Here is a 12,076-nt window from a genome sequence, read left to right on the forward strand (position 1 = left end):
TCCCCCGCCTCCGCTCCTCCTTAGCAGGCGATATGCTCAGATGGGCCCTGAGCCTTGGCCTGGGTCTGGGTACACCCCCACCCCCTCCCCAGGCTGGCTGCTGGCAAAGGCACCTGCTCCCCCTCCTCTGGCTCTGTCTCCCTTCCTGGGGGCATTTGGGGGCTTCAACTCCCCTGCCTTTGTATTACAGCCCCTAAAGACCCTTCCCTCCAACCTCCAAGTAGGGCTGAGAGGAGATGCACATGGGGGAGGTGAGCTCTGTCCCCAAAACTGCATCACCACTAGTATCCCTGAGTTCTAGAACTCCAGTCAGGGGACATCCCCAGCTCCAGGCCTGCCACACCACCTCTTCTTTCCTGTGCTTGCCATTCCCCACTCTTCACGGAAGACCACATCTTTCTCTCTGTTCCTTTCACTTCCAGTGGGCTGTGGTCAAGGACTGAGCTGGTCCCACCCTAGGCGCAAAGGTATGAAGATGGGAAGGAGGGACCTGCCCAGACCCCTGAGTCCCACCACTGAGCTCACTGAGGCACTGAGCTCCACCTCCCCCTTTCCCACTCAGGTGTGGGAAGAGAGAAGCAGTTCCAGGGGCACAGCCCTCAAAGGCCAGGGTTTTCATCTAAAGAGCAGGGCTGGGGCAAGGCCAGATGGAAGATGATGGTTGGAAGAGAGCAGGAGGGTGTTTTGGAAAGGACAGTGATGTTTTGAGTCTTCCTTGCCTGGTACCTCCTTATCTCTCCATGAACCTCCTCCCAACCCTGTTTGCCCCTCAAAGGGGAACACAGATACACAAGAGTTAGGGCTCAGGGATTGCCACTGGTGTCCCCAGAAACTGCTTGTAGAAGAAGACAGCCAGACCAGAGAAAGGCCTGCGAAGAGCGTGAGGAGTTTTGAAAATCTCTCCTGAAATCTGATAGTGTCATACATGCATCTCTCTTACAATCTTTATCACTTTTTCATCATGCCTTATAGTTTTGTACAGATCTTATTTTTAAGCTCCGAGTTTTTAAATCTTTTTTTTAGCGGGGAGTAGTATCCTCCTTGCTGCTACATAAGATGGATGACAGACCATAGGAAGTACTTCTCAGGAAGACTTCTGAATGAGTGAATTTAGAGGGCAAAAGGAGGAGCCACCCTTACTGACTGCAGGAAATAGCACTCCTCCACCACCCCAGACTTCTGCCCCATCCTAGCTGTCCTGAGAGTTCAGCCCTGTGCCTGTCTGGGTGGGTGGGGCACCAGAAGCCCCGTGAAACAGAGACCAGACTCCAAATATAGAAGCAGTATTCACTCGATGGAAATTTACCTGGAGAACTTGGAGAAAGAGGCTTCATACCTGAACTGATTAGAGAGTGGGTGCTTTTGGGGCTTTTCATTGACCCAGGGAACTATGTTGTTAGAAGTTAGAGCCGGAAGTCTGCTCAGACCCTGGGCTGAGCCATGCAGTTCACAGTTGAGGAAACCAAGATGGATCTTCCTGAAGTCTCCTGTGGGAAGGGACACAAGCTGCTCATACCCCTATACTCCAGGCCTGCGCTCCTTTAGCAACATTTGTCCTGGGTCATTCTCGGCCGGGGGGGAGCAGACAAAGGTGATGGCCAGGGACCTTGACATTGTGACAACGACCAACACTGATTTCAATGACATCCATGGTCCAGCCCCTAGAATAGCAGAGAGGGCAGATCCTGTCCCTGTGTCAGTAAGAAGGGTGATTCTGGGGAAGAAATGGCTTCATCCTCAAAGCAAAAGCCTGCCTCTCTCACACCAACTCAGAGATGGAGGAGGTCTGGGCTCTCCTTTGCCCTTCCCTTTTTTCTTCTCCTCCTTTCTCCTTTGCTGGAAATTCAATTACGTTTGGACCAAGCCCATCATTTTAGGGATAATTTCCCCCTGCTGATGTGCATCCTTTGGGTGCTGTCCTCTCCTCAGAGGGACATCGATGGAGAAACTGATACTGCCCTCCGGGGGGCCACCCAGGAAGCCAGCACAAGGGACGAAGAGGCAGGGTGTCTATTGACATGAGTGATGGAAAGATGAGGTAGGTGAGCCCCAGCCTGCACTCCTAGTGTTGCCAGTGCCACCACCTCCACCCAGAAAGCAAGTAAATAGGAAGCAAACCAGACAAGCTGTGATTGTAAATGAACGTGTCTCTCACTGGGGAGGCTCCTGGAGTTCAGGCTGCAGGTGGGAATGTGTGTATGCACCACCTGCACCGGACATGTGCACCGGGGTAAGGGGTCTGGCTCTGGGAGCCGGGAGGAGGGCGCCCTGGCTGGGGAAAGGCAGGAGGGAGTCCGATGGGAGAGGACCGCTGTGGAGGAGGGGGAAGCAGGGGGGTCTCAGAGGTGGTGGGAAGGGAGGCGTGATGAGGGGGAGGGTGTTGGCTTCATGCTGTTACTAGTTTGATTTATCCCTAATGAGTTCTCAGCACATGGCTGCTCCCTGCTCACTCCAGGGGCCAGCGCGGCCTCCCGCCGGCCCCAGCCCGCCCAACTCCGCAGCAACAGCCGCTGCTCGCTCAGAAAAGAGCCAATTTCCACACTGCACAGTCCGCTTCACTCAAGGGAAATCACATTTCCCTGGGAGCGCCGCAGGCAGCGCTTCACTCCCCAGCCTGGCCTGCTGCCACAGGGCACAGATGCGGGGGAGCTGGGCATCTCCCCCACCCTGCAGCCTCCCACCCACTGGAGCCCCTTCTCTCATCCTGACCAGTCTCTGGAAGCCTCTCCACCACTGTCCCCTCAGCCTGAGCCACTGCCTTAGAGTAGAAGGGGCAGGAAGAGGCAGGGTGGGAGAAGCCCAGAAGGGAAGGTGATACCAGTCCTGCCAGCCTCCTCCAGCTTTCTCCAGGAAGACTCAGGGCCCGGGCTCTGTTTGGGGCTGAGAGGTGCAGAGGCGAGGCTAAACAGTGAACTCTGCTTTATTTTGTGAGCTGGAAGCACTGGGGACAGGGGTGTGGCATCTTGCAGCTAAAGACTGGCAGGGTCTGAGTCCCAGAGGCCCCCAAAGAGCCCCAGGAAAAGAAAAAAGCAAGGAGAAGAGCAAGAAGCCAAAGACAGAGTAGACAGGAGGAGGCCTCCAGGCATTTCCTGAGCACCTGTGGGCCTCCAAGCCTTCCCAAACTCTCATTTTCTTTTCAGGCATCCGCAGCCCTGGAGACAGGGTGTGTCAGGAGGAGGGACAAAGAATCATTGCTTCTAACCAGCTGGAGAGGGGGCAGGAGAAGAAATAAAATAAATGAATAAAGGAAGGAGAAAGAGCAAAAGGAGGTACCTTTCAGGGCACAATGGATGCCATGTTCCATAGATGTCAGGATTTGATCTCAGAAAAACAGTCAACCTGGCACAGAAAGGACTTTTCTGATGGAAGGGTTGGAAGCAGATGCCAAGGGGAGACCTGAGGAGGCTGTGGAGGGACCAGCCTGGCAGAGTTCAGCCCTATCCAGTGCTCCTTTGGTGCCTTTTGTCCAGGCTACCGGCCAAGTTGGAAATGTGTGGCCCTGTCCTCACTGGCCAAATTACCTCTGTCCCTCCCCACAGGGCAGAGGGTGCCTCTCCATATCTAAGTCCCTGAGGCCTTAGGCTGAGATGAAGTAGACTTCTGGGTAGTGGTTGGGCTATGCTCTCAGCTCTTCTGTTGACTTAGGTGCTTGACCTTGACAGTCATCTTTTGCTCTGTTTCCCCAAGTGCAAAACAAGGCAATGTTCAGAATCAACAAATTCAGTGTATATCATCAGAGAGCTTGGTACCTGGAAAGGTCTAGGCCTATGGGGAGGGCTAGTGTAACTTCTGAGAAAAGCAGAGTGAGGGTTGGGACAGGGAGTGCAGCGAGAGAGAGCTGGGTCCCCGGGTTTCCCCTTGCCTCTGACTCATGAGCTGGTGCTGAGGCACAGACACCCTGACGTGGGTGAGGAGTCCTCTTGTCCCCCCTCTTTCCCCCCTTAAATGAATGATATCATGAAGAAGGTGTGTGTTGACAGAAATGGGAAAAGCATGTTTTGGGAAGCATGGAAGCAGGAGGACGCGGGGGGCAGGCGGGAGTGGGGAAATCTGAGCAGGCTCCTGTTTCAGGTGGCTGTGGTCACTGACTGCTCTTGCCTGAGCTTGTCGCGAGGGTTGAATCCATGCCTGACATACAGTGGGCAGAACATACATGTTTATCAACAACTCAGGGCAAACATTTTGGAGATGCAAAAGAAGTTGAGGGAAAAGGGAGAAGTTAGATCCAGCCTGTGGGCTGGCCTTGGAGATGGATGCCTGTCTCTTCCTCCCCTCTGAGGTTCAGGGCAGGGGTCAGAAGGTCAGGGCAGCTCTGTCCACCTGGTGGGACAAAAGCAGGCTGCAGCTCTTCTGTCCTCCAGCAAGAAGTCCACAGGCTTCCCTTTAGGGCTGCCTTATTTCCATGGACAGTCTGCAAGCTCCTGCATCCTCAGCTGGCCTAGATGGTCAAGGAGGCAGGGATCAGGATGGGCTGTTCATGTGGGCAGTGAGAGGGATTATTCCAAGTTCAATGGTGGGGGGCAGTGACTGGGGCCCTGGATCCTCTGGGAATGTCTCAGGCCCTGGCTTATCCCCATTTTTCCCACCAACACACACCATTCCAGGGGCCCCGACTCCCTGCACAGTGGACCAGTCCCCTTTACACAGTCACGCCTGGGTGCTTCCCTAGCTTTCCTGGTGGACATCCTTCTTAGCTCTGGCAGTGTCCTATGTGTTCTCCCTGTCCCTGTCCTCAGAGCCTTAATTGTGCTTTCTCCTATGCCACCTCAACTTCCAATGCCATCCTCAGTGTCAAGATATTTGCAGTTGTCTGTCACCCAGTATGTAAATGATTACATTTTCTGAGCCCCTTGGATGGAATACCCAGATAGGTCCTGGACCACACAGTCACCAAGCAGCTGCTCTTAGCCAGATGTCCTGAGATGACCAGCTCAGCTCAGAGAAAGGGAGGAGAGTCTTTATAGCTGTAGCTCCTTTATCATTTAGGATTTGGAGACACATGTCCCCAGAGAAGTTTTGGCTGTGAATGCAGAAAAGAATCACTGTGTGGGCTCCCGGGGACACCATGGATCTCAAAGGGATCTTTGGGTGAGGGTTGTCTTAGGGTGCTCAGGAGCCCAGTGGTTCAGGTCATGAAGAGCCTGATATAGTGGGCTCCAGAGTTCTGCTGCCACACTTGTAGCTTATCACTGAAAAAATGAGCCTCAGGAGGGGGAGGGAGTAGAAAGGGATATAAAAAGAATTAAGATGTGTGAGGTACACACACCAACTCCCCATGATGAATGTAATCATTGTGTACTGCAAATATGGACTAATAAAAACAAAAACACAAGCACAAACCAAACTCCTTGCCAATTCCCTCTGAAGAGACAGGGGCAGGAAGGTTCTCCTCCTGGCACAAGTATTTTCCTGCCCCACCTGGCTAATGAGCATCTCTGGCCTCTTCTTTGGGAGCCTACGGAGGTCAGAGCCTGGTTCCTCTCCTCCACCCTCCCTGCCTTGCAGACCCTGGGTGGGGGTAGGGATCCCCCTTCTTTCATCTGTCTCAGCCCTACCCCTTCATTCCTGCTGGGCCCACATGGAGAGGAAGGTCTACGCAGATGTGTGACAGCCATCGAAGGGCCAAATATCTCACCTGGTACCTTCTTTTCTCCCGGGCTTCCTGGAGAGGAGGTCTGGGTCCCTGAAGCCTCCCTCACCCCCTTTGGGCCCCTCCACCTTATACCTCTCCATTGCTCAATCAAGTCAGATCTACAGAACTGAATTAAAAGAAACCAAAGCCTCCAGAACAGTCTTCTAACCCCCTTGGGTCCAGAACCCTCTGGCATCCTTGATGAAGGCCCTTTGGAATTGGGGGAAAGTTCTTGACTTTTTCAGGCATGGTGGTGCATACCTGTAATCCCAGCTCTCTAGGAGGCTGAGGCAGGAGGACTGCAAGTTTGAACCCAATATGGACAATTTAGTGAGACACTGTCTCCAAGTTGTAAAAAGGGGTTGGGGATGTAGCTCAGCATGAAGGCCCTGGGTTCAATTCCTACTACTACTATTACTACTACAACACACACACACACACACACACACACACACACACACACACATGCTTGACTTAGGAGCCGAAGATTTGGGTGAACCCCCAACTTTCTACCTTGGGCAGCTATTTCATTTTTTTTGTAAGCCTCAGTTCCATCTATGTAAAATAGGGCTCCTCTTGACTTCACGGTCATGATGCCTTCCACACTGCACGTGGCATATGGGAGAGCAGAGTGTTCTTCCCTTCCTTACTTCATCACCAGGGGCCCCTGGAGCTGATTATGTGGGCTTCTCTGCTGATTCTCTGGCTTCCTGTTGATACCCACAGTGGCTGCTTATGAGGAGCACATGATTGACCTGAACCATGTCACATGCTGATTGGTTCCTCCCATTTACTCAGAGTGGAAGAAGTGATTTACCCAGCATTGTACATCAGGAAGAATGCTAAGTCAGGGCTCTTTCCAACCCAAGCTCCAAAGTGAGATTATCAGCCAATCCCAAATGCACCCTACCCCAGCAAAGCCCAAAGCCTAAGAAGAAGAGTAATGGTTTATTGAGTCATGTGGCAATGGTGGGTTGTCCTTAAAAAAAGAAAGAAGCATCAAGGAGAAAAGCCCAACATGGTAAGGAGACAACTCATTCAAAAGGCCATAGTAGGTGATGGAAAGAGGGCAGCTTGACCTAAATAGAGCTTCATTTACAGTATTTACAGTCAGGACTTAGGGGTAGGATCTGTGGGAGCCAGAGAGGGACCCTCCTTGCTGGCTTTGGGGGATGCTTCAGGGTCTCCTTGGTGGCTGTGTGGGCTGGGAAGCAGGTGCACCCTTGGCTTGGCAGGAGCTGTTGGGAAGGAAAGTGCTCTCTACCATTCTGCTTGCCTCTGCCCTGGACAGAGCTGCACCTCACCCCCCAAGGCCAGGGCCCTTTGGGATTTCTGTCTCCAGTTGCTTTCTGGTTGATGGCAGCTGCCAAAGAGATGAGCCACTGTAGGAGAGGCTGGGGTGGTGCTTGTACACTCACAGCAGCAGGGACAGGGAGGTCAGCTGATAACTTGGTGGAGTTTCTGGCCTACTTGCCTAGCCTTCTGCCCATGCACAGAAGGGAATTATAGGAAGAGCCAAGCGAGCTGGACAGCAGGAGGCAGGAGACTGAAGGAGGTGATTCTCAGGATAGCCAGTGGGGAGAGCCTTGGCTCAGGCTGACCAGTGGGCTGGAAGGACCTGCTTACAGTCCACAATCGCTGGAGTTCTGTGGGTGGAAGAGCCTTGTGTGCCCTTGGGCCAGGCAGGCCCCATCTGTCATCCCCCTCAAGCTCCTCATGGCTTCCTCTTCTCTCCTTGGGTGGGTACCAGCCCAGGCACATTTCTCCTCCAATCCTGTCACTTTTGGAATGCAATGATTCTCTTTCCCTGGGACTCCTGTCCCTCTTCAAGGAGTCTTGGAAGATATTTTGGCCTTCTTCAAGGTCCTCCTATCTTTCATTGTTCATTAAATTAACCACACAGGGAGTGAGCCGCAATGCTGGAATTGTGGTTTTTTCATGTAATAAATAAAGATGCCTTTGTATGACTCTCTGGGGCCTGTTCCAGGCTGAGTCCTCCTGTTGCCTGGTTGTTCCCAGTGTGCCCATGGCAACTACAGATGGTCAAAGGCCGTGGCAGTGGAGGGTGGTGCACTTGGCCTTGATGTGGAACTGTAATAATATGGGGAACCTGGACAGGTTAAAAAAAAATAACAACAACAGTGCTGGTCAGAGGGGAAGTTACAGCAGAGCTTTCCCTGCATCTGCTGACCTTTAAGACAGCTCCAGTTAATGATTTATCCCCCTGGCCTATCTGATCATCAAAGATTAACTCCTCTCCAACCCTGCTTCCTCCTTCTCTGGCCTCACCTTTGAATTTCTGGCTGGAATAAGAATGGTAGCTTCTTGCCCCCTCCCCCTCGACTGCTTTGACCTTCAGCACCCTGCTTGCCCCAGAGGGCAACGGAGAGTAGTTGTGCTGGAATACCAAGAATTGCACATGGGGGGGGGGAGCATTGGGAGCTTCCCCAGCCTTGCCCAAACAGCTACAGGTCAGAGAATCTGTCTTTAACATCCAGAGAGATTAGGCTCCCAACTTGTAAATGAGGTGTGGGTCTGGGCTCTGGATACCTGGGTGGGTAGGCATCCAGGGGAGGCTCAGCAGGAAGGTGCCCTGATTCCCAGAGCTTCTCATTACCCTAGTCCTTTCTGAACAAAGGGCTTGGAGTTGAACACACAGCCACAGAACCCAGGTCAGTCAGACTTCCCATCATTTCTGTAATGACAGGCAGTAACAGCCGGAGAGGGGATGCATGGTCTGGGCTGCAATGATGAGGCTGGCCATCCTTGAACTCTCTGGCTCAGATTTCCTCTGGCACCTCCTAGCCACCACTCTGGAAGGGTCTAGTGGGATCCTTCCAGTTTCCAGTTTCCTGCAGCTATATAGCCTCACTCACTCCCTGTACCTTGCCCCTGAGTGCTCTTCAACTTCTTAACACCAATACAGAGAACTCCGTGGAACAAGAGTTTCTGTGTAAGGGCTTTAGTGCTGAATCATGATTGTTTGTGACCCACTTAGACAGTTGATGGGGGCAGCTCCTGGGAAGGAGGGCAGTGGGTGCCTGTGGGAGACAGTTCTGTAGCCTTGGGGCTATAATTCATCCTACCCCCCACTTTTCTAGTCTACCTCTGCCCTTCTCTCCAGGCCAGAGGCTAAATCTTAGGCAAAACAGAGATCTCACAGACTTTCCCTTGAAGAGCAGAAGGGAGATGAAGTCAGGAAGTTTCTGGTCTTCTCCTCTCACCTCCAGACACACTCCTCAGCAGCCAGATACACTGTGCTACTTACCCCCATTATAAAAGACACTCTTCTTCTCAGGTCCTCCATCTAACCAGAGGGCTTCCAGGAGTCAGACAGCTTTTGGCCTGGCCTGGCCCCCCACCCATGCTGCCTGCCCAGCAGAAGGCCTGGGCACCAGGGACTTACTCAGCAAGCTGGAGTTGGGGAAGCGCCAGGCCTCGCTGTAGGAGGAGTAGGGGGTGTGGCTGTAGGCATTGCCAGAGTATTCACTTCCTGTTGGAGACACACAGATGAGAGATCTATAAGGTTATGGCACCACTGTGGGGAGAGGTGGGGAAGAAAGGTATGCAGGGCCAACTGTGGTGAGCCTGGGGATGAGCAGGCCGGGGAGTGGGACCTTCCATCATACTTTGGACTCCAAAGATTGGGTCATTTATGACAGCACTCTTTTCTCCAGGCATTGGAGGCACTGACTCCTCAAAGGAGCTCCAGGAGAGAGATGTTATCATCCCAATTTCCAGGTAAAGAATTGAGGCTATGGAATCCGTACAAACTCATGCAGCTGGGAGGTTGGGTGCAGAGTGGAGGTTGTGCTGTGACTCTAGGGCCCAGATTCAAAGCCAGCTTCCCTTGCTGCTGGGCCTTCTGCAGAAAGGACTGTTCACAGGGGCCCAGGGCCGGGGCATGGGATGTAGCAGCCAAAGAGAGAACTGGTATATAAGAACTTTTCAGTCTCCCTAGGTGTAAATTTGTTGAGGATACTTGTGTGTGTGTGTGCGTGCGCATGCATGAGGAGATAATGAGGATTGAGGGAGCCTCCCTCTTGGAGAGGTTGTGTTCTGGGACTTCCTCTGAGAATCTGTTGCTACTTTAAGCAAACTCAATGCATGGATTTACACAAAGTAAATAAAATCACTTCGTGCTGTGATTTCTTTCTTATGTGGCTTTCCCACAGGAATTATTTACTCAGGAAATTACATAAGAATTCCCTTATATCACAGCACCAAAGTTAAGCTGAGCCACACAACTATTCCTGGTACTCAGGCTGGGGTTTGCAGTCCACTCTGCCATTCACTCTGTCTTCTTATTCTCACAATCATCCACACTGCCTGTTTATAGAAAAGGAAGTTAAGTGCAGCATGAATAAGTAGTTTGTTTCAATGGTGGGGCAGAATTTGACCTTAGACCTTTCGACCCTAAATTCAAGATAATTCTTTAATGCACCTATGAAATGATTTTGTTTACAAAGCCAGGTTCCTGCCAACTCCAAGATCTGGAGAATGTCCTCATATCCTTTCAGAAATGCCCCTGTGATTATGAACTAAGTATCTCCTTGTAGCCTTCCCAGCCTCTTAGGAGTGGAAATTCTTGTCTCAAGATCCTGCCTACTGGAAGTAAAATCCCCATTTCCTACTTCCTGGCTGTGTACATATGGATAAGTCACTAGTTTCTCTAAGCCTTGTTTCCTCATCTGTCAAATCAGGCAAAATTATTGTCCTTGTCTCATAGAGTTTAGTGAGAATTAAATAATAACATATTAAATATTTAGCACTCTTCTTGGATAATAAGAAGCACTCAATAACATTAGCTTATTGCTTTTCCCTGAAACCGATTCTAAAATAGAGTTCGGTAGAGACTCAAATCAGCCTTGTGGCACAGTTAGGGCCTTGCAGAGAAAGGGCATTTAGAGAGGAAGAGTGGAATCAAGGAGAGCGTAAAACAGAGTCAGAGGATACTGGACCCTATCTTGTCTAGGGGATCAGTGATAGGCAGCAAGCTCACAGTAAGAACATGGTCACAAGGGACCGGGGATTTAGCTCAGTGGTTCTGCCACCTGCCTCACAAGCGCAAGGTCCTGAGTTAGATCCCCAGTACCAAAAAAAAAAAAAAAGAATATGGTCACTTCTTTCAAGGCAGGGACTAAGCCAAACACAGATTGGATAAAAGAAGGAAGAGTGGGTGGGAAAGGAAGCTAAAAAAAAAATCTAACCCTGTCATCCACTACAACAGTGAAGGGACTGCTATGCAGAGAGAAAGGGGCATTTGCCCAGTACCATCCGTTCCATGAGAGCTTGGCCCTACACCAGTGGTCTTCCTTCTGACCTCCAGTGCCAGCAGCCCCCTGCTGATTGCTGTACTACTCTGTATCTTTCTGTGCTCCCTTGGAGGAAGAAGGGTCTACATTAGCTACACAGCTGAGGTCCCACCTATGCCCATACCCACACTGTTTGGTGCTGAACACCGCAGGCTCTCAAGGACAAGGACGACATGTGAAAAATACTGTACATGTTTGCCGTTTTGTTTTGTCACTCATTCACACATTCACTTACCCCCACGCCAGCATATTTATCTAACATACACTGAATACCTGTCTGCTTCAGCCACAGGGTAGCTGGAGTAGAATGTGGGGCTGGGGAGATAATACACCCTTCAGTGTGGTTTCTTCTCACTACTAGATCTGTCAACTAGCTTGTGGCCACACACGATGAATGTCTGTGTACCTGAGAGGCCAATTTGTTCTCTGCTCTGCATCCCACCCTACTTTCCTTTCTATTTGGTCCTTACAATTATCCCTCTTTTCCTCTACTTCCCTTCTAATTCATCCCTTCAGCACAAAAATATGTTCTGCTATAGTCTATCTTTTAAAAATTATCTTCCCACCCACAGCCCTTTCTAGCTACCAGCAGGCCTCATGGTCTGCCTTCACCTTGTCACCCTTGCCAATTAGGCCAGTGCCAATCCACTCAAATCCCCATGATCTCTAACCTGATCCCTGCAATGGTCACTTCTATATTCACAAGTCCCTCAACCTCTAGATCATCTTTCCTTTGATGCCTGATGCCTTTGGGTTCCATGATGCCCAATCTCCTGGTCTGCTGGTAACTTACTTGTCTTTTCTATTTGCCCTCTTTGCAGGTAGCTCCCCTATTAAAAACCCTGAATTATGTTGAAGAATCCAGTTTGGTCTGAGAGCCTTCCATGAATTTTCAATCTGTATTCTCTTTCAAATGAACTGTCTAATCCCTTGGCATTAAATAAGAGCTTTATCCAATGGCTGAAATTTATACTATGGTCAATTCTTTTCTGACTTTAAAAATGTGTCTACTGAAATATTAAACTGGATATTTAGTAGATATCTCAGTCTTAATATGAATTCTTGATTTCCACCTGCCACCCACTACAACTTTCTCTCTTAGTCATCTATCTATCTATCTCTATCTATA

The 12,076-nt window shown here is 50.7% G+C and overlaps 1 protein-coding gene across 7 annotated transcripts in view; it reads right to left on the bottom strand.

Annotated features, from left to right (window-relative positions):
- Positions 1-6,582: 6,582 nt before the first annotated feature.
- Positions 6,583-12,076, bottom strand: part of Pax8 (paired box 8) — a 56,015-nt gene continuing 50,521 nt past the window's right edge. For all 7 annotated transcript variants that reach the window (XM_033761754.1, XM_033761752.1, XM_033761750.1 and 4 more), the window contains 2 exons: positions 9,039-9,125; positions 6,583-7,742 (listed from right to left, as the gene is read on the bottom strand). In XM_033761754.1, coding sequence (XP_033617645.1) covers positions 7,666-7,742; positions 9,039-9,125 — 164 coding nt within the window. In that variant the 3' untranslated portion in view covers positions 6,583-7,665. The remainder of the gene's footprint in view (positions 7,743-9,038; positions 9,126-12,076) is intronic.

The sequence above is a fragment of the Fukomys damarensis genome, unplaced genomic scaffold, assembly GCF_012274545.1.
Source record: "Fukomys damarensis isolate Sample0158 unplaced genomic scaffold, DMR_v1.0_HiC HiC_scaffold_9, whole genome shotgun sequence".
NCBI classification, from domain to species: Eukaryota; Metazoa; Chordata; class Mammalia; order Rodentia; family Bathyergidae; genus Fukomys; species Fukomys damarensis.